Source organism: Dermochelys coriacea, chromosome 8 (assembly GCF_009764565.3).
Source record: "Dermochelys coriacea isolate rDerCor1 chromosome 8, rDerCor1.pri.v4, whole genome shotgun sequence".
NCBI lineage: Eukaryota > Metazoa > Chordata > Testudines > Dermochelyidae > Dermochelys > Dermochelys coriacea.
This window is the reverse complement of record NC_050075.1, coordinates 105,784,213-105,805,410: the sequence shown is the minus strand read 5'-3', so window position 1 is coordinate 105,805,410 and position 21,198 is coordinate 105,784,213. Positions and strand designations below refer to the sequence as shown.

General features: G+C 48.6%; 1 protein-coding gene across 3 annotated transcripts in view; it reads right to left on the bottom strand.

Moving 5' to 3' along the window:
* ZSWIM5 (zinc finger SWIM-type containing 5) overlaps window positions 1–21,198 on the bottom strand; it is a 159,341-nt gene that overhangs the window by 22,174 nt on the left and 115,969 nt on the right. For all 3 annotated transcript variants that reach the window (XM_038413542.2, XM_038413541.2, XM_043520051.1), the window contains 3 exons: window positions 15,509–15,657; window positions 14,210–14,360; window positions 2,115–2,294 (listed from right to left, as the gene is read on the bottom strand). In XM_038413542.2, the coding sequence (XP_038269470.2) occupies window positions 2,115–2,294; window positions 14,210–14,360; window positions 15,509–15,657 (480 nt within the window). The remainder of the gene's footprint in view (window positions 1–2,114; window positions 2,295–14,209; window positions 14,361–15,508; window positions 15,658–21,198) is intronic.

Genomic DNA, 21,198 nt, shown 5'->3' with positions numbered 1-21,198 from the left:
AACTTGCTTCAATCAGGAAACAAAGGCAACTAGCGCTCAGATTGACTTCTGAAGTGGAATGGGCAGTGCTGGAAAATAAACATATGCTCATCACCAGAGAGCCAGAACGAGTCTAGGCCGCAGAACTAGTTCGGAGGAATATTTCAGGAATCAGTTTAGGTTACAAACACATTATCTTAACGGGAATCAAAACACTAAAACCTCATGGCAACCATTGGGGTTCTTGGAATTTACATCTTCCAAGTGTTTTACATGCATGAACCTCCTAACCCTGCTGGGAGGTGGGTCAATGCTTTGTGATCTACAGGAGGTCAGACAAAATGATCCCAATGGTCCCCTCTGGCCTTGGAATCTATCAGCCCTATTTTAATGTTGGGGAAACCGTGGGCCACATTTTGGAAGGTATTTGGGTGCCTAAAGATGCAGACAAATACTTTGCTGTTCTTGACACTCCACTGGGTACCCATCTGCAGCTTTTGATACCTTTCAAAATCTGGCCCAGCGAGCTCGCGGGACTCACCCAGGTCACCCAGTGAGACAGCAGCAGAGCTGGGAACCATACGCAGGAGTCCTGACTCCCAGGTCTGTGTGCAGATCAGGAGGCCAGGTTGCTCCCCAGCGTAATGCCAAGTGTTGCTAAGCCTGTTTTAAATTAAGATGGTCCTTGACAAAGTGCATTTAAGACACGAAGGTCTAGCAAGTTGAGAGCACATCTGGTTCTGAGCTTAGCTGGAACGGGCTGGTGGGGCGTCAGCTGCGGGACTGCATGATTAGTGAGGAAGGCTTAAAAATTAATTACACCCAGAAGAGTGAAGCTTACTTCGCAACATCACTGCTTCCCTTCCCCCTTTCCATTTTGGCTGCATTAAATACGCAGAGACCAATTACAGAGCAGCAGATGCAGACATCGCTAGAGCAGCATGTTTCAATTAAGGTCTATTTTGAGCAAAGAAAAAAAAAGATGCTTACAATCAAAGGGATCGAGTGCTTTGCCAGGGCTTGAGAAAATCTTTTAGTGCTAATGACCATTCCCACAAATAAGTTGCTTGATTCGTGCTCTGCACTTGCGCTGCACTCAGTAGCCCAGGTTAATAACTTATCTACTGAAAGGCGCAAGTGAAAATCTAAATATAAGAGCATTAAGTCAGACTAAACAACTGGTTAAAGAAATGGTGAATGGCAAGGTCTCTACGACATCAGCTAATTCCTCCCACTTGTGGAAATATTACATCAAGGATTTCAGAGCTCAACTTCACTTAAATTCACACAGGAGTGGATTCCTGTCTCACTTTTTCAACTGCTCCCTTGAATCTAAATTTACAGAGCGCTGGCGGCATTAAAGGGACACTGTCAAGGAGTTTAGGTCCAATCTTTAGGTTCTTTCACAACCAGGTAGAACAGAACAGAACCTTTTCATGAACATTTAAAATTAATGCCAGTGAAGACAGTATTTTCTATTGAAAATTCCTACAGCAGCTTCCTATTTGAACATGGGAACGGGCTGTGAAACTGACCAGCCTTGTTTCAGGGTCTGAACACAGAGCAGGAAGCAAAATGAGCCTCTTCCAAGTTGAATTCAAGGTTTATGTTGCAGCCTGCATCCAACTTAGTGTGCATCTTGGGCAGCATCCAGACCAGACATCGGGCTCCTGTGCCCTCTGCCTGCAGCTGGTAGAACTCTCTCCTCTAGGACATTTGTTCTGGGTGGAGACTTTCAAACGCATTTGCCACTGGCCTAACTCCACTCCTAACGAAGTCAATGGTAAAACACCATTGACTTCAATGGAAGTGGAGTTGAGCTAATGATGAGTTCTCAAAACTCCCATCACTTGTACTTTAAAGCATGTTTGGTTTTTCCTGTACCCATTCTAGTGCAACTATCACACTGCACTCAGCCTGTATGGCTATTTTTTGTACAGTGCATTGATACAGGCAAAAACCAATTCAATGCAGGACAAGGAATTTTCTGTAGTGAGATTTTTATCTTGCCTGTACCTCTGTTACATTTATATCCAGCTGATGCCAACTGCAGGTGAACCAAGGGAAACACATCTGGTGAGATCCTGCTGGAGATGGCTCAGTGAAGCCCTCCCAGCTGGGCAGTCCTGACTCACCTTGGCTGTGATTTGAGCTCTGCGTCAATGCGTTGGTGATGTTGGGAAGCTCATTGCCGTAACTGCCATCCTCCAACGGGCACACGTCCATGTCGCCCCACTTCCGGAGCTGCCGGAGCCAGCAGGATTTCTCTTCCAGCTTGCAGTGCGGATTTAACACGACGCACACCCACAGGGCCCCTATGGGGAAGAGAAAACGACACACAAACCCACACGCACATGGAAAAATGATTCAGCGTGATCTGGCCTCAGCTAGCCGTCTTAGCTACCACCTCCATCTTCCTACCCGCAATGAAAGCTGGGAACAGCATCAACAGCCCATTGCAGGGAAATCTACAGAGCCCAGAAGGCAGATTTAGAAGCTTTAAAAAAAAATTCAAGTAAAATTCCTCCATAATGAAGCTAAATTATAACCTCAAGAGGTGGGGGAGCCTGTCTGTCTGTTCGACAGGATTTCTGTCTGCCAGGACAAATCTACTGTTTGAACTACACATCAAAGCAAGCTCAAAACCATCCTGCAAGCTGGTGAGTCTGCCTCTCCACAGAGCAACTGGATTCTGATCCTGCACACGTTTTCACTGGTTTAAAGCTAGAGCAGGATTTCAGCTGCCACTGTTCTTCAGGCCATTTGCATTCAACTATTCAAAAAGGAGATTTGATTTATTTATTTTTTTTTAATCCCCCAAAGTCCCCAGGCCTCAGCAGAGAGACTTGGAGTTTGTGTCCTGGAGGCAAAGTTCTCCAGGGCTGTGGCACTCGGAAAGCTCACAGGTTGGACAGGAGCCCACTTGCCCCGGCAAAAAGAAACACGAGGGTGGTGATGGTCGCAATACAGGCCGGTGGTGCTCTTCCCTGAGTCACTATCGAACCGACGCCCCAGCACTGCGCTAAGAGGCGCTGTGGTCCTGCAGATGCTGTCTTTTACATGAGATGCAAAACCAAAGTTGTGAGCGTTTGTGATTGTTAAGATCCAATGACGTGTTTCATTAGACCAAGGCCGTTAGCCCTGGCTCCTACCAGAGCCAAATTTTGCTCTCTGTACACACTTGCACCCCCACTAACTGGAATGGTATTGCAGGGGTATAAAAGAGGGCAAAACCCTGCTGTCAACCCCACCTGGGGAAATAACATTCCTACACACGTCTCCCTTGCAGAGTCAACTGGATACAATATTTTCTGTCCCTTCCCATCCTACCCTGTGGTGCAGCATTGTTGTCCACTGCAGAACAGCTGCTACATTCTACCCCAGAGCAGACCGCATCTCACAGATGTTTCTACTGATGTGCCAGGCCAAGGAGGCCCAAGCGTTGCCTGCATTCCTTTCCGCACGTGGTCTGTATGGCAGTTCTGGGTGAACAATGTTCTTATTAATGCAATGAGTTAGCACTGATCTCAGAGTAATCCAGCAGGCCCGGAGCTACCCCAGTCTTGGGCTTTCCCAGCTGTCTCAGACACTCCAGTGTGTGGAATGCATGCAAGTCAAGTTAGTCACATGGTTCCCGGCTGCAGCCTCACCACTTCCCCTCAGGTCATGTCTTGATCTGATTTTAAGCACTGGATGTCAGCATGGGACAGAGGCTCTCTGGAGCATCTTCTCCTGGGTCCTATCTGACTTCGGTGTTGGTATCACATGATAGCTCAGTGCTCCACACCAGTGGCAACCTGCCAGCCAGCAGTCAGCATCTGAGAGCTGTGCAGCTCGCAGATCACAGCCCCTCTGCTGCATGCTGGACCAGATCCCCGTTATTCAGCCTGCAATCCTCCCCCAAGGATTAATTAGCGACTCAAAGCCCAGCTGTCCAATAGCCTCGAGGTGACGGCGCTTGGGCAAGACATGAACTGGAGTGAAGACAAATGAATGCAGATGTTGACACTTTGCCCTCTCGGTCAAAATCATTTTAACATCTGTGGCCCTGGTTGAGGGGGCTGTGTCCTGCCTGGCCCGGGGGAAGAACTCAGAGAGAGGTCGCACCATTCTCTTAACCAGCAGGATGCTCCTACAGACAGTGCCCGGTTCTGACCGTATGGTAAGATAAGGCAGCACTATCACTCTGGTTTGGCTAGGTGGCTGGCTGCGGGAGAACCATTCTGCACTCCTTCCTCCGTTCCCAGTGCTCCTCCTGCTACCATGCACAAAGGCAAATGTTTAACAAACCTCCTCCTGGTTTGCTGAGTGCTTAGGCCACCGGAGGCAGCTGGGCTCTCTAGACACCCGCTGACCAGGGCTCCAGGACCGGCTCGCTCAGCCTCTGCGGCACATGTGCAGAAACCACCTTAACGGGCACCAGACTCAATAGAGTCTGCAGCCCAGTGAGCCATTGGTGTGTCAGCTGAGATGGTGACCGCCGATGCTGATCAGTGCCACTGGGGGTTGGGGTGGTGGTGCCGGTGCTGGTTACATGGACACTGGCCTGCCAGGACTGGTGGCCTGTAAGAACTGAGTTCAAGAACAGCTCCTCCTTCAGGGGGAGGGATAGCTCAGTGGTTTGAGCATTGGCCTGCTAAACCCAGGGTTGTGAATTCAATCCTTGAGGGGGCCATTTAGGGATCTGGGGCAAAAATTGGGGATTGGTCCTGCTTTGAGCAGGGGGTTGGACTAGATGACCTCCTGAGGTCCCTTCCAACCCCGATATTCTATGATTCGACACCATGGCTCTGGATGGAGATTGCGCTCAACAGCTGCCCTAAGGGAAAGGAGTCATGTCTCCAAGCTACGCATCTCATCAAGAATGAATGGGAACTAGTTCTTGGGCTAGAAACATTCGGGCCTGCAAATGGCCCAGGACAGAACGTACCTTTCACTTCCCCTGCAAGTGGCTGTAGTATACAGACCCTGTAGCTTCAAGCAGTTACCCTTCCAGCTCCAGGAAGGCTCAGAACTAGGCCAAGGCTTGAAGGCCAATCCTTGTTTTCCTCTCAGTTCTGACTCTCACCAATCGCCGATTCATTTCAGTGGCAGTTTAGCCTGATTCTGAGCCTGATCATCGGCAAGGTCCCAGCTCTCCCTCCTGAGAAGTTCACAGCCCATACATGCTGCACAAACCTTCCTGATTGACTGGACGCTCCCTTTTATTACCATTCCCTCATTTCCACCCCATGGCCAAGGTTGGCTTCCGACCTGCAGACGTGCGCTAACAGGGGCTGGACACTGGGCAGCAAAGAGCATGCTGCTCCTCTCCCCTCCTAGCCAAGAGCTGTTCTTAGCCTCATGCCCACAAGTGGCCACCAGCTCACCCCGCAAAGCGACCGTCAGAGGCAGTGCACAAATTGAGAGTCCGCAAAGAGCAAGGATCATCAAAGAGATGTTTCTGCATGTTGCAGCCCATTCGATTGATCTCAGAATTCCTGGACGAAGCCAATTATCACTATAGTGCAGAGCTGATGCAAAACGTATGCACAGAAACCTTAATGTGCGGGGTTCCTAATACACCAGACAGGAAGGTGGCATACAAGAAGTTAGTTCTTGGCTCATGAAAAGATTTCATTCCCTTTTTAGTCACTGCCCTGTATTTCCACGTTTTCCATCGCTGGTTTCCGATCCTCCTTTCCTCTGCCAGTGAGTACGGCACACCTGGTCAGGCTCTCCGCTCATGTCGAGCAGCATGGTTCCAATGAAGCCCCTGGGGCTACATCAGTTTATGCCAGCTGAGAATCCGGCCCATTATTCACTAGAAGTGATGTTACAATCAAAGGGAACCAACATGCATTGCGGGGTCCCGGATTCAGCAAGCCAGGGGTGAATCTACAGTGGACTAGCTTGCCATGCAGCACACTACAGAGTTCTGCCACACACTGACATGCTCCCGTTTCAAAGCACACACGACGGAACTTTTAGTGCGCGGCAGCAGGGGCCACATGGACAGGAACTAGGAGGCAAGCTAGCGCGCTGCACCCCCTGGCTTGCCGGGCACAGAGACGATGGCTACACTGCACATGTGGGGCACACACACTGCACGCTCCTAGCACGGAGATGAGTAGCAGTGTAGATGGTGAGGCACTGCGAAGGTGGGCAGAGACACGCCAGGACTCGAGGGTATGTGCCCTACAAGACTCTATAGAGCCAAGCAGTGCCTCGTGTCTACCCTGCAGTGCAGTGTCCTGCTGAATCCCGCTGCCAGAGCCTCTCCCTGCCGCCTCCCCCCACCCCCCGAAGCCTTTCCTCTCTGCCTGTAGCGAGTGTGAACACAGCCTGCTTTTCACTGTGGCGTGTAGCTACACTCACCCTTCATGCCGTCGTAACGCAGACAAGGCCTCACTCGCCGTGTAGACAAGCCCCTAGTCTCCCTCAAGGATTCCAAGAAGCCCAATTACAAGGCAAAGGATGACTGAGGGTTTTTTAAGCTGCAGAGGCAGTGAGCTCCAGCTGAGCTCTCTCTGCCTATTACAGCATCAGGAATAAGGAATCTGCAAGGAGAGCACAGCGATTCGGCTGACAACGCTTAAGGCAGCACACACTCCACCTTGCCCTACTACAGACACCCCGGCCCTGCAGGACTAACGGGAGCAAACAACTGTGTTTTGTCAGTGAAATCAACAACTGTGGCTCAGGTCCACGGGGTGCAGATCCACCCTGCACCGCTCAGCGCTGTGCAAACGTAAGGAGAGATGTCCCTTGCCCCAAGGAGCTTCCAGCCTTGTATGCACAGACCGACCATTTGGGCCCACTCCAGGCGTATGGCTGAAAGGCATAGTGGGTCATGTCACCTGGGGGACTTGGCACAGAGCTGCTTGGCCCACAAGGAGACAGTTCCAAGCCCAAGGGACCAGGAGAAAGGCCCAGAGAAGAGTGTGGGGCACAGAGTTAGGGATCGGGCAGGAGGCTCAGGAACAGCACAGATGGCCCGATGGTTGAAGTGAGAGCAGCGAGGCAGGCAGCAGTTGCGCAGGGCAGTGCAAGGGGACAAGGGGTGCGAAGCTGATGTGGAAGGCGGGAGGAAGTCAAAGGAAGGATCGGAGCAGTGATTCTGCTGAGGAAGAAGGTGCCATTTTTACAATATTTCTTCAGGCTTTCCCACCACTTTAAAGGCAGCAGGGCCAGTGATCTGCAGTCACTGTTCCTAGCGGAGATACTGCTGTTACTGGGGCACTGGAGGTGTGCATGTGGTTTCACGCATGCAAAACTCGGCGGTGCCCCTGCTCCGAAGAGCTGGCCATGGAAACCAAGTGAAAACACAATCCAACTGCAGATGGGGAAGAGGTGCAGGAGAGACGGGAGGGGGGCAGACGGAGATGGGGGTCCTTTCCTGCACTGAACACACAGCCCATGTATTTGGTGCCTCAAACTCTTCTGGTTGTCATTAGTGTTCCTGGCGTCTCCGCTGCAGACCCTCAGCTCCAAGTGCTTGTACACTGAGAAGGGGAAGTCTGCATAGCCTCTGCCCTGTCAGAAAGGCACAGCCTCAGCAGAATTGGGAAGAGCCATTCCTGTGGGGTTATGATAATTTTATTTTTTTTGGCTCCCTTCAAGAGGAGGAACAGCAAGCTCTGTTCTTCCTTTGAAGTTTCCCAGCTAGATAGCCGTCCCGTTCAGCTGCATGGCCCGGAGCAGTGCTGGGTTTTCAAAGCTGCCAGTTTAAAGAGTCTGATCTTTTAGAGAGAGTGGGAAGAATGATGTGATGCAGAGCACAGGAGCAATGCACAGGTTCTGCGGTTTGGCCCCGTGCAGACTTTTACCCCCGCCCCTGGCTTACAGAATGCAGCTGAACTGCACCTTGATCACGGAGGAGTCAGGTGAATGGGGATTCAAGAAGAGTCTTAAAGATTTTCGGGGGGTAACCCCAGCACAGTAAGACGACATGCCGAGGACCATTTTAGTCCTGTACATTAAATAGAAAGGGCTGGGTTCAGAAGTGAAGTGCAAGGTCTCGTAAGTTACACACTCGTAGCAAGGTACAGGAAATCTCTGCTGATGTAAGTGATACACCATGTGACCTGAAGTGGGGGTGTAGTAGATCATATGCAAGGTAAGCCAGTCCCCACCTGCTTTCGCACACCTTCTCCCGGGCCCTGGGCACATCACTGACTTAGATTCCCTTGCGCTCTCGACACCTTTGACTTTCACCCAATCAGTACACCTGAGGAAAACTCAAAGGGAAGCTCTCAGCATCTCCGGGTTTAATGCTGAATACAAACCGTTTTCCTGACTGAGCCAGGGAACTGCCCTTCTCACATACCAGCAATAGGGGAATGTTGAGTGCAGGTGCTTAGACTGAATCTCGCACCAACATAAACTGAATGATAAGGAAACAGATATCACTGCCCCCCTCCTGAACAACCCAAGTGCAGCCTGAACTCTGAGCAGAGTTATCAGTTCTGTGTGGACGGGTTGTGATGATGATGATACGGTTGGTATGGCTTTCATAAATTCCACTGTCCAGAATTCTCTCCCTGGTTTTGTATTGGCATGAGAATGCATCCGATGGCAAATGGGGGCTACAAGGTAACAGGGAAAGATGCAGGAAATCTCCATGGAATGGATGATACTGGAGGTTGGAATTAAAGATAAGTCAACATTTTTATGTAGAACTCACAGCACTGAAATGAGCCTGTGTGTGATCGCCACCACTTGTCAGTTTATCCTGGCAAAATTTTAAATCCTGGGGAACAAGGGGAATCCCCTCTGGGTTTAATTTTAAAAGTAGCCTGCCTGAGACATTAATGAGAGAGGAGGCAGAACTGAGTTTGGTTCTGAGGAGCGTGATTCCTCTAGCTAAACAAACAGAGGCAATGTAATAGAAAGGATCATTTGAAACATTTCTTCTGCTAAAAGGTCACTGAAAAGATTCAAAAAAATATTCACTGGTTTTCTGATCAGACTGTCCCAATGTTGGAGACTAAATCAACCGCTAAAGGGTGAAACAAAGAGATTTTAGTCCTTCTTTAATGGAAAATTGCAATGCAACCTTAACTATGAAGTTGCTCCCGACCCCTCTGGAACATAGTCATGTAGTTACTAGCGCTATTATCTTCTCTCTGCAAACAGACAGGCATGCTTTAAAGGAAAAGGAAGGTGGAACCATGCATTTAACCGTGGCTGAAATCGAAAAGATCTGTACACTCTAAGTGGCTTAGCAGCATTTCTGGTTCAGGAACTCAGCACGGTAGCATAACTGGGCCATCATTTAAGTACTGAGATGCCGGGAAGTGAAAAGAAACAGAAAGGCCTGATCATTAACGAGTGAGCTCTGCAAATGTCCCCAGAGCTGCATAACAGGGGATGTGCTGGGCGGCCCCTGCAAACGCTGAAATCAAATTGGTAGCTGCGACTGCTCTGCAACTTTACAAACCAGACCCCAAGACTTTGAATCAAATCTTCGTTAGGTCTCTGGTTCAGGCCACTCAGCTTGTTGCCAGGGGATGCTGTGAAGGTCAAAAGTATCACTGGGTTCAAAAAAGAATGAAATACGTTCATGGAGGACAGGTCCATCAACGGCTATTAGCCAAGGTGGTCAGGGCCCCACCCCCATGCTCTGGGTGTCCCTAAATCTCTGACTGCCAGAGGCTGGGACTGGATGGCTCACTCGAAATCGCCCTGTTCCGTTCATTCCCTGGCACTGGCCGCTGTCAGAGACAGGCTGCTGGGCCAGATGGGTGTGATGCAAAGAGCTCCCCAACGCCCCATGTTGGTCTGACCCAGTGTGGACATGATTAAGTTCTTATGAGTCTGCCTGAGTTTGGAGACTAAGCTAGTTAACTCAGTGGAAAAACCCTTTCCATCAATGTAGGAAGTATCTACACTGCAGTGTGACACGTCCTGGGTCTTGGCTCAAACTAATCTACGAGGTTGAGGTGCTGGGAGTCCTCGCTGCTTTGCCGGGTAGTTTGTGGGACCTTTGGGAGATATTTTAACTCTGATCCCTCACCCTAAAACCTCCACTCACCTAGAGTTCTCCACTTGCAGTGGTATGAGGACCCTGCAGGTTGTGCTAAGCGGACGTGTCACTTGATAGACTGGGATGAATCCGACATGATGTTATCTGGGAAACGGAAAAAGGTTTTACCTGCCCTCCGGTCAATTGACATCAGCTGACATGACCATTCCCGGAGCTTGGGTTTAGAGGGCTGGGTTTTAGTCTACATATCCCTTTCTCCTAAAGATATGCTGATTTGCATTTAGTTGCATTGTCCACTCTGTTGCTACATAACCCTCCATTTGAACTTTTCAAGGAACAGCACGATAAGGAAATGTGCCTAGCATGGTTACACTGAGCCCCTACACAACGATTTCAGCTGGTGATGGGAGGAAGGGGGCTATTAGAGCTTCCTCCAGCCCTAAATCTCTCTGGTCACCTCCCTGAAAAGGACACACACAGACGGACGTTCTACAGCTTCGTTTGCAAAGAATCAAAGAACTACTCCAATTTCCTACAACACCCCTCCCCTCCCAGACTCGGGGAAATGCCCTATTGTAAACAAACGGGCGGGGGTGGGGGGATGAATAAACCCATCTCCAGGCATATTAAGGTCAGGCTGCAGTTCAGCTGTTTGCTATTTCTTATGATGGGGATTTAATCTCAAATACTAATGCACTGTTGCAAACCCTCCAGAGCAACACAGCTCTCAGACTAACCCCAGATCGGGTCTTTCCTCGGGCTCGGAGCCCACCACTTTAAATCAGGCTCAGTTTGCAAGCCAGATATAAGTACATTATGCCTTTGAGGGGTATTTAGACTATGAAATCCAGCCAAGCCCTTCACTTTTCACCCAGTATAAATCCACAATCTAGTTTAAGGCTGGTCTTTTTCCAGTCGTAAACAAGGTTTGTACAAATAATTATTCGTTATTAAGTGTGTCCAAAAACATTATTTTTAAAGGGCCTGCTTTCTCTTTCATACCACAAATCCAGGTGATGGGTAGTCCAGTTTATTTAATCAGACAGGTACAGGGCTGCCACCTTATTAGGTCTTATGGCTTTATGTTGAAGGTGTGTCATTCTCTACCACAGGTAGAATTGCACTGGTGCTAACACTGGTGTAAGCGCAAGTATAGACAGGGCCCAAGTGTTTTCACCACTGTCTCACATATGGCAAACCCTAATCTTAATCTCACTAAACTCTGGGTCTCAATCATATCTTGCAGCAGTGAGTTCCACAGAGTAAACTGCATTGCATAAAAACCAATACACATTTCCTTTTATCAGTTTACAATTTGTTATCTTTCAAATTTCCCTGTATATCCCCTGGCTCTTGTATTAGGAGAATGAGTAAAGAGCAGTGCCCGATTTACACACCATCCACTATTTGGTACATCTCCATCACGTCTCCTCTCATTCCTCCCTTCACTAAGCCAGATGGAAGTCTCTCCACATCGCTAATAATTTTCATCACCAATCTCTGAACACCCACTATTTCCACTGTCTTCTTTTGAAAGGTGACTCGGTCTGAAGACAGTATTCCAGGGAGGCTATACCATGGATTTATAGAATACCATAATAATATTTGCTATATTCAGTTTGATTCCAAAGTTTCTTCTTCCTGTCCGGTTGTATGCCTTTTTGACCACTGAGTACCCACTGAGCCATCCCCAATGATCTCTGGATTTTTTCAGGTGAGAATCCAGCAATGTGTAGGAGTCATTCAAATGTTTCTTTCCAATGTGCATTCCCTTGCATTTGCTGGCATTGTATTTCAGCTGCTATCGCACCGATCTAGCCTTGGTGGGTCTCTCTGATGTTCCTCAGATGCTTCTCTCGTTTTGGCTAGCCTCAACCATTGTGTCATCTGCAAACGTGCTCACCTCCTTCCCAGAGCACTAATAAATACCCACAGTGCCAGGTCCCACATGCCATGCTGGGGAACCTCACTACTAGCCCTCTGCCATGCTGAAAATGGACCATTTAGTTCTACTCTGTTTTCTGACTCTTCCCTAGTCTACAAAGCTGCAGTCCGGTGGCTTGGACACTCGACTGGGACTCAGGAGACCAATTCCTGGACAAGTGACCTGGCTGGGTGACTCTGGGCAAGACCCTTCCCCTCCCTGTGTATATGACTACACTGCAAAGAAAAACGAGCAGCACCGAGTCTCAATTGACCCGGGCTGGGGCTGCAGGGCTAAAAATAGCAGGGTAGATGTTCCCGCTTGGGCTGGAGCCCAGACTCCGAGACTCTCCCTCCTCGCCAGGGTTCAGAGCCCGGGCGGGGATGTCTACCTTGCTAATTTTAGCCCAGCGGCCCCAGCCCCTCGAGCCATGTCAATTGTCCTGGGCTCTGAGACTCAGTGCCCCGGTTTTTCTGTGCGGTGAAGACGTACCCTCTGCCACCCCTACCTCTCCCACCCTGAGGTGTGTCTTGCCTATTTAGCTTGACAGCTCTTGAGGGCGGAAACTTTGTGCTTGGGCAGCACCTACCACAATAGGACCCTGATCTGAGTTGCTGCTTCACCACAAATCATCCGAGGAATCCCCAGAGAACTTCACACTTCACCCTGTAACTAGTTAAGTTTCCTCACGAGGCTCCATGCTGGCCTACGTTAAAAACTCTTTGAAAAGCCTAATAGCTGCCAGCGGATTCTCTTTTGCCCCCTCTTTTGCTGACATGGTCAGAATTCTCAATCAGTTCAGCAGGGTTTTCCTTCCCGGAAATTGGGCCATTTGTCCCCAGTACATCACATTCGGCTGGGTGTCTTCTTCTACTTCGATCACTGCTTCAGGCCAGTTGATCTCCCAGGATCATGGCAGCACCTCTTTGAAAAGACAGGTGCCACCTTTGCTACCCTTGGTGATGCTTGTCAAGGTTATCCAAGGTGCCTGGGGTGAATCACAACCGCCTGCTTCCCAGCTTCACCTCCGGCAGAACGTCACCTCTGTAACTGACCAGCACTGTGAGGACTGATCACAGGGGGACAAATACTTTATCAGATAGGAAAGTAACTTGTACGGGCTCTAGACTGCAAGTTAGGTTTTTCCTTCACTTGTAACCAATTCCTTCCACTTGCTTTTATTTGGATCTGGAACTCAAGCTTTGTTAAACAAACTGCGATTTGGTTTTCGTGTGGCCCCGTCTAAGTGCCTGGTGCTAAGGAGAGGGAAGCTGGTAAACGGGGGTGCTCTGCTTCCACGGATCGGGTATGCTGCAGCTGTCCAGAAGACAAGGGACCGGGCACTCGAGTGTAACAAAGTCAGGGGTGTAAACAGCTCGCTTGCTGTGGGAAGTGGCGGGGGCTTGCGACGGCCCCCGGAGTGGAGCACCTGTGTAGCCCGCAGCTTCGAGAGAATCCCTCCCACCCCCATGAGTACAGACGAGGCTCCCTCCTGCTTTGAGCACCTGGCAGCGAGTCACCCTGGTTAACCCCATGTCACTCCCTCCCCCACCCACTGGTGATCTGTCCCCACTGCCTGTCATGGGTAAAAGTTTTGCTCCCCGGACAAAGCTGAGGAAGTCGCCTCTCTCCTTGCAGATTAGAGTTAGCGAGTAACGCTATTTCCGGTCCATGGCAACAAATGGTGCGGACCCCCACAAAGCTCCTCGGACCTCAGCCACCGCCTGAACCTTTGAATGGGTTTCTCTGCCGAAGGCTAAGCAGGGAGATCCAACAGGCAGATGGCTAGAGGGAGAGGGGCATGACACCCTTTGCCAAAGCTGCCAGCCCAAACCAAAGTCTACTCAGAGATTTCTAGCCAACCAGCTAAACTTCCTTCCCTACCCTCATTGCTAAGCCACAAGCCAAGTTGTTCCCACAGCAGCCTCTAGGACTTGCAGCTCACTGACTTCCCTCAGCGGACATTTAGCCAAGCTGCTGTCAACACAGTGACCTGCAGCCTAGCAGTCTGTCTGTGCGCACACCACTTCCATTTCCTGGGTAGAAAAGGGGTGAGCTGGTTGGTTATTTCTAAAGCTGAGAAGCTAAATCAGAAGGAAAAATAAATTAATATTGATCTGAATGATTGCTACGAAACTCACCCTTCCCTCTACTGCCTATGCACCTGTCTAGCCTTCTGTAGCTGTGTGTGTGTGGGAGCCAGCTATGCGGAGTCAAAGTGCTAGGTATTTACAGTCTTTCAGGCTGCTCTGCTAAGACAAGCTCTTTCCCGCCCTTCCCAGCACAAATGATCTGACAAACCGGCAGCCCTGCTCTTCTTTGCAAGATGGGAAACTTACCCAGCTCATCCCAGAGCTGCCTGCATTTGTCCGTCATGCCCGTTCCCTGCTGCCTCCAGAGGGAGAGCCGGGGATCTGCCATGAACTGCTCTGTTATTAACGTCAGCATCCTGGCTCCATTGGAATCTCTCATGCGCAGCATCTCACGGACCTGAAGCGGGGAGGGAGGAAGAGGTAGGGAGAAGTCCTAAAGTTAGAGATGGGCGGGGGAAGCTGGAGAGGAGGTTTTTAAAGACACGTTCAGGCTCTTCGTAGACACGCTCCATCTCAACCGGATCACATTAGCCAGCACATAGTAGGATGCCGAGCTACCTCTAGGCCAGTGGCTCTCAACCTTTCCAGACCACATCCCCCTTTCAGGAGCCTGATGTCTTGTGAACCTGAAGGTTCGCCTCACTTAAAAATGACTTGCTTACAAAATCCAACACAAAAATACAGAAGTGTCCCAGCACACTGTTCCTGAAAAACTGCCAACTTCCTCATTTTTACAATATAATTATACTATAAATCAACTGGAATAGAAATATGGTATTTACATTTCAGTGTATAGTATACAGAGCAATATAAACAAGTCAGTGTCTGTATGAAATTGTAGTTTGTACCGACTTTGCTAATGCTTTTTATGAGGCCTGTTGTAAAACTAGGCAAGTATCTAGATGAGTTGATCTGTGTTGAGATCCTGTGTGAGACCCACTGCTCTAGGCAACTGATGGTCGCCCATTCAGGCTACTAGAGGGACAGTAACTTACCCAAGATTCTTTCGACAGGGCTCGGACAAGACCAGCCCTCAGAATCATTTGAGGTGGCATGTTCATCCCAGGCTACAGAACTGCTGTTTTATTGGGATTGGACTAATTAAAGAGCTTGAGGCGACACTTAATGATGGGAGCTGAGCTGACGGTGCGACCTGCCTTTGCAAGCACACCCAACCATCCACAAGCTTTCACTTGTATTGCTCCTGGATGCACAGCTTGGCAGCCCTCCAATATCCTTTGCTGGCAGGGGACCGGGGAGTGAGGAGGAAGCCACTTCATGGAGCCGGGCAGCCTAGTGGGGAGATCATGGCGTGGAACGGACAGTATATGGCGACGCTGGACGGCAACATGCTGTGTCAATAGAGGGCCAATCTGTAGAAGGGAGCTGTGCCTTTGAAAGTCCAAACCCCCGCACAACGATTCCCAGCTGAGCACAGGGTGAGGTCAGCGGGAAGCCGGCTGCCCGCAGGGTGGAGGTGGAGAAGCCTCACGTGGGGACGAGCATCAGAGAATTTCACAAGGAAAAGAGTAACCCACAGCTCACCTTGGCGAACATGGAGTTGAGCTGCTTCCCAGAGCCGTAGTACCCTCCCTGAGACAGGAACAGCTTCACTTGTTCTCGCACTTGCTCCTCGTCCAAATGCCAGCAGTTTTCGTCGTCGATGCTGGCCCCAGCCGTGGGGTCCGGTGCACCTGTGGAAAGGGAGGCAATCACGTTTACAGCTGCAGACGCTAGACCTGGGCAATCTCCCCTCGCACGCTTCCCCCGTGGAAGAGGTGCAATGACTTACAGGAGATTCTGCCTGCCGGCGTGAGGCCTAAAACATGGTGTTCGTTAACAAAGAGAGAGAAGCAAGCATCAAGCCCTCTACAGGTCCTACCACCACCAAGAGCTTTTCATGATTCGTTTTGTAATTGTCAGAGAATGCTTGTGATACGCCTTTTCTGTCACCAACCTAGGCCCGGGGATGCAAATAGGTCACTGACTAGGAGTGGAAGTGAACTCCCCAGTGCATCAAGTTTACGCTGTTCGAAGTGAGTAAAAGGTGAGAAGAGACCCCATGGGAGAAGTCAAAGGATTTGGGAATGTTCAGGATTAGCAATCTTAGGGCTTAGTTCACACTTCAACGCCCTCATTTTGCAATTATATCCAGGTGAGGCCTGGGCCAGGAGGCGTTCCGGTTTCTGTGTTGATCCACTGGCAGGATCAGGGCCCAAGATAACAAACCAAACTGGTGATGGAGAGGGATAAAATGAACACAACTTGCCCCCCATGCTCCTCTGCCAAGCAAGGTTAAAGAAAAGATAAGGAGTGAGTCTGGTTTCTTTTAAATACAAAGAGGATGCGGACAATGTCACTACAGCAGACAACTGAGGTTTTCCTCTGGCTCTTCCTAGTGTTTGGAGATTTCTGTTTGCCCCGATTGTTGCAAACCTTCCTCAGACAAGCAGTCCTCACTCTCACGAGTGGCCCCAAAAACTTTAGCAGATCTGCTTGTGTGAGAGAGGTTTGCAGGGGTAGAGCCATATTTTCTAACAGCTGAATCAGGTTATTTCAAAAGAAAAAATAGTAGCGTCTTAGAGAAAGAAAGAGAAGGATCTGGTTTTCCCTTCACACCTCTCTTGTTCTCCTTTTTGTATTTCAAATTCTTCTATCCGTTTTGCTACATTCATATCCACAATCAGTGAACATCCTTTAAGAACATAAGAATGGCCATACTGGGTCAAACCAAAGGTCCATCCAGCCCAGTATCTTGTCTACCAACAGTGGCCAATACCAGGTTCACTCCCTCTGGAGCACCTAACAGGTAATGATCAAGTGATCTCTCTCCGGCCATCCATCTCCACCCTCTGACAAAACAGAGGCTAGGGACACCATTCCTTACCTATCCTGGCTAGTAGCCATTAATGGACTTAAACTCCATGAATTTATCCAGTTGTCTTTTAAACCCTGTTATAGTCCTAGCCTTCACAACCTCCTCAGGCAAGGAGTTACACAGGTTGACTGTGCGCTGGGTGAAGAAGAACTTCCTTTGATTTGTTTTAAACCTGCTAACCATTAATTTCATTTAGTGGCCCCTAGTTCTTATATTATGGGAACAAGTAAATAACTATCTTGAGCAGTTTAGTATCATCTGCAAACTTTGCCACCTCACTGTTTACCCCTTTCTCCAGATCATTTATGAATAAGTTGAATAGGATTGGTCTTAGGGCTGACCCTTGGGGAACATCATTAGTTACCCCTCTCCATTCTGAAAATTTACCATTTATTCCTTTGTTCCCTGTCTTTTAACCAGTTCTCAATCCATGAAAGGAGCTTCCCTCTTATCCCGTGACAACTTAATTTACGTAAGAGCCTTTGGTGAGGGACCTTGTCAAAGGCTTTCTGGAAATCTAAGTACACTATGCCCACTGGATCCCCCTTGTCCACATGTTTGTTGACCCCCTCAAAGAACCCTAATCGATTAGTAAGACACGATCTCCCTTTACAGAAACCATGTTGACTTTTGCCCAACAATTTATGTTCTTCTATGTGTCTGTCTTCTTTACTATTCTTTCAACTAGTTTGCCCGGTAGTGACGTAGGCTCACACTAACTAGGCTACAGGCAGTGAGCTGGTGTCGAACAGCAGCTGGCAGCATAGCCGATATGCCTAGCACAGTCTGCATGGAAAATACCCGAATACGGCAGCTTCCAAGACATTCCTTGCTAAGTCAAAAGGAGCCAAGCTTAGAGATGAAAGACCCAGTTGACAGGATTTTTTTTTTCTCAGAAGCCACTAGATAAAACGCAGTTTGTGTCTGTTGAGCACAAAGCAATATTTATTCCGAAGCACTCAGCTGTGCAGCCCTCCTGTTAAATTAAAAAACATTTTGCATCTCGGTGCCGCTGTCGATTTGTGCTAACCAAAAATATAGAGCATTTTAAAACCTTTCACATTCTTCAAAGGCGGCTTTGTGAGTAGCCGAACAATGCCGCTACTTTGTAAAAATTATCAGCATCTCTGCATCTGGATGCTTGACATTAGATAACAAAACACTCCGACTCCCTGTGCGAGACTGTTTTGGTTCCATAGAGCAAAAAGGCTCAACAGAAATTCCTCAGCGAAAAATGGTGACAATAAAAAATCAGTGTGCCTGGAGCATGCTCCGCTGAACTTTAACCTACATCTCTCATGCTTATTATCACTCTGGAGTGAGCAAGGGGGTCAGCGCTGGAACAGCAGGACGCCGCATGGGCAGCAGAGGGAAAGCAATGGCTAAAATGTTTCCAATTAAAGCTGTATGACGTATTCTCTGCTCTGCAGGAATGGGGCCAGTAAAGCACATCTCTACTGTCCCGACCGGCTGGCCAAAGCTGGGCCACGGAGAGTTTCCTGCAGTTCTCCACCTCTAGGGACTAGACCAGCACCCCATGCAGTCAGCTCCCCGGCCGTGCAATGGGCTCAATCCTGAGAGATGCTGAGAGCACCCCACTTCCAGAGAGGCCCTCTTTGAAAACGATGAGATATAGTCCATGTTGCTACATCAACGGATCGAAAACAACCCCTCTAAAGTCCAATTCTAATACTTCTGGTAGAGCCCGATAACTGCTTCTGAGGAGAGGGCAACAAAACTTAGCCACTTTGCCACCTGTCGGATGAGATACCGAACACATTTGACCCGATAAGATGTAATTACTTGTCTTTTATACACCCTTTTAAAAACCTCCTTTAATTCTTCCTAGCAATCAATGAGGGACTTTCCAGCCAAGCCCTAAGAATACACCGTACCTTACCAAAGGAAGACACTGATTGCTATTTCCTAAGCAGCATAATTTATAATCGACGGGACAGTATCATTGGGGCAGAATTTAAAACAGCAGGAAGGAAATGAACAGACACTGGCTAAGTCCAAAGGCATCCGTGTGGCGCTCCTGATGTTAAACTGGAGACAAAAGGCTGATCCTGATTCCACTGACACCAATGGCCCAACCCTATGACTTTGGTTGAAGGAACAGGCCCAAGGGACCGAGAACCTTTTGGCTGGAGTTTAAAAATCTTTTGTCTGTATTCCTGGCTAGCTCCTCTCCCGCACTAATGAAAGAGAGAGAGAAAGAGAGAGATTGGTGTGATTACCCAGAGCCCCAGGGACCTTTGACTGATCTGACTATCTTAGGCACTTTTCTGGACTCCATCACCACAGTACCTGAGCACCTCCCGCCTGCAATGTATTTATCCAAACATCACCCCTGGACAGAGATGGAAAAGTGCTGCTATCCCATTTCACAGAGACACAGAGAGACCAAGTGATTTGCTCAAGGTCATCCACGGAGTCTGAGGCAGAGCACGGACCTGAACCTGGGTCTCCCATGTCTAACCACTGGACCGTACCTTCCTTTCATAACCTGGTTTGTAACATTCTGAGCACCCATTGCTCTTAACAGGTATGTCTACACTGGGATAAAAAAACCTGCAGCTGGCCTCGGTCAGTTGGCTTGGGCTCACGGGGCTCAGGATCAGGGGCTGAAACACTGCTGTTTAGATGTTTGGGCTCAGGCTGGAGCCCAGGCTCTAGGATCCTGCAAGGGTGGACGGTCCCGCCCTGAGCCTGAATGTCTACATTTAGCCCCACGAGCCCAAGCCAGCTGACCCGGGCCAGCCACGGGGCTTTTATCCCCATGTAGACATACCCAATGTCTCCTAACACAAGAACAAGGGGGTGATCAAGGAAACCGAAAGGTGACAGACTTAAAATTGATAAAGGGAAACACTTTTTCATATGATGTGTAATTAAACTGTGGAACTCATTGCCAGAGGAAGTCAATGAGGCCAAGTATTTAGCAAGATCAAAGACAGATTGGATGTCCATAGTATATCCAGAATTGTAATAGATAATGCTAACCAAAAAAAGTGTTGAAGGATATAAAAACTCATACTTCAGGACCTAAACCAAGGGATTAGGAAGAGACATACTTAGGGAGCAGAGTACCCACATCAGCCTACTGTGGCATTCCTATACCTTTCTCTGAAGCATCTGGCACTGGCCACTGTTGGGAGACACTATCCCGGACTTTGGGTCTAATCTAGTCTGACAATTCCCATCTTCCTAGGGAACAGTGTGGACTAATGGACTGGACATTGGATTGGGACTCAGGAGACCTGGGTTCCACTCTGGGCTCTGCCACTGGCTTGCTGACTGACCGTGGGCAAGTCACTTCACTTCCATGCCTTAGTTTCCCCACCTGCAAAATGGGGGTGATACTGATCTCCTTTGCAAATTTAAATAATAATAATACATAGCTCTGATATGGCTCTCTACATCAAAGGGCTGTACAGATGAGTTAGGTATGGTGATGAGTGGTAAGTGACATCGCTGGGACCTGTAGACACTCAGCGCCTCTGAAAATGAGGTCACCGGGTTTAAAGTTTAAACCCAAGAGTAATGAACAAGAGGATTGTTTAAAAATATGCAAAACTGGAATGATCCAGGGGTCACGAGTAGCACGGCCATGATTTCCATCCAGCGATTTGTTATAATGGTCACTGCTATAAGTAAACAAAAACCTGATGGCAAGAAAGAAGCACGTGAGTGTATTTTGTATGTAACATTGTTCCCCTTCACCATAACGAGTCACCCAGTTTTCACATCCAATTTTTAGATTTCGGTTGAATAGTAACATACTTCCTGCACTTTAAAACAAATATCTAGTTATTACTTGTGAATTTATTTTGCATTAATATAAAAGATTCATAGAGGATGTTTGTAATATCAGCCTCCTACTCAGATAGCCGGGAAGAGCAGATAATGTCTTACCAATTACACTGGGGAAATAGATAAACATTTAAGAGTAAATAATGGGATTTGTGAGATGTTTAAATATTAATGATAGAAGCACTCAATTGTATATTGCCAATTTTAACACTGCGGTAACCTAGCCAGTAGAATGTGGTGACGTAAGTAAAACCGAAGGGTGGTTTTGTGTCCAGCCTCCAAGTTAGCAGGGAACAGCATGGAAAGTAGGTCTTGAGTCTGTTTAAAATGTTGCTTAGATACTATAGCAACATTCCTGTTCTAAAAACCCTGTTTTCAGATACGCTTGACAGATTTCCTACAAGATCAAGATTTAAGGAACCACCACCACACATGGAAAGGGTGCAAACCCATCACACAGACTTTGGAAGTACAGTTGCACATGAAATTGGTCCAACTAGTGCCAGCCGAACAGTCCCATCCATTCCTCCAGCCTCAACGA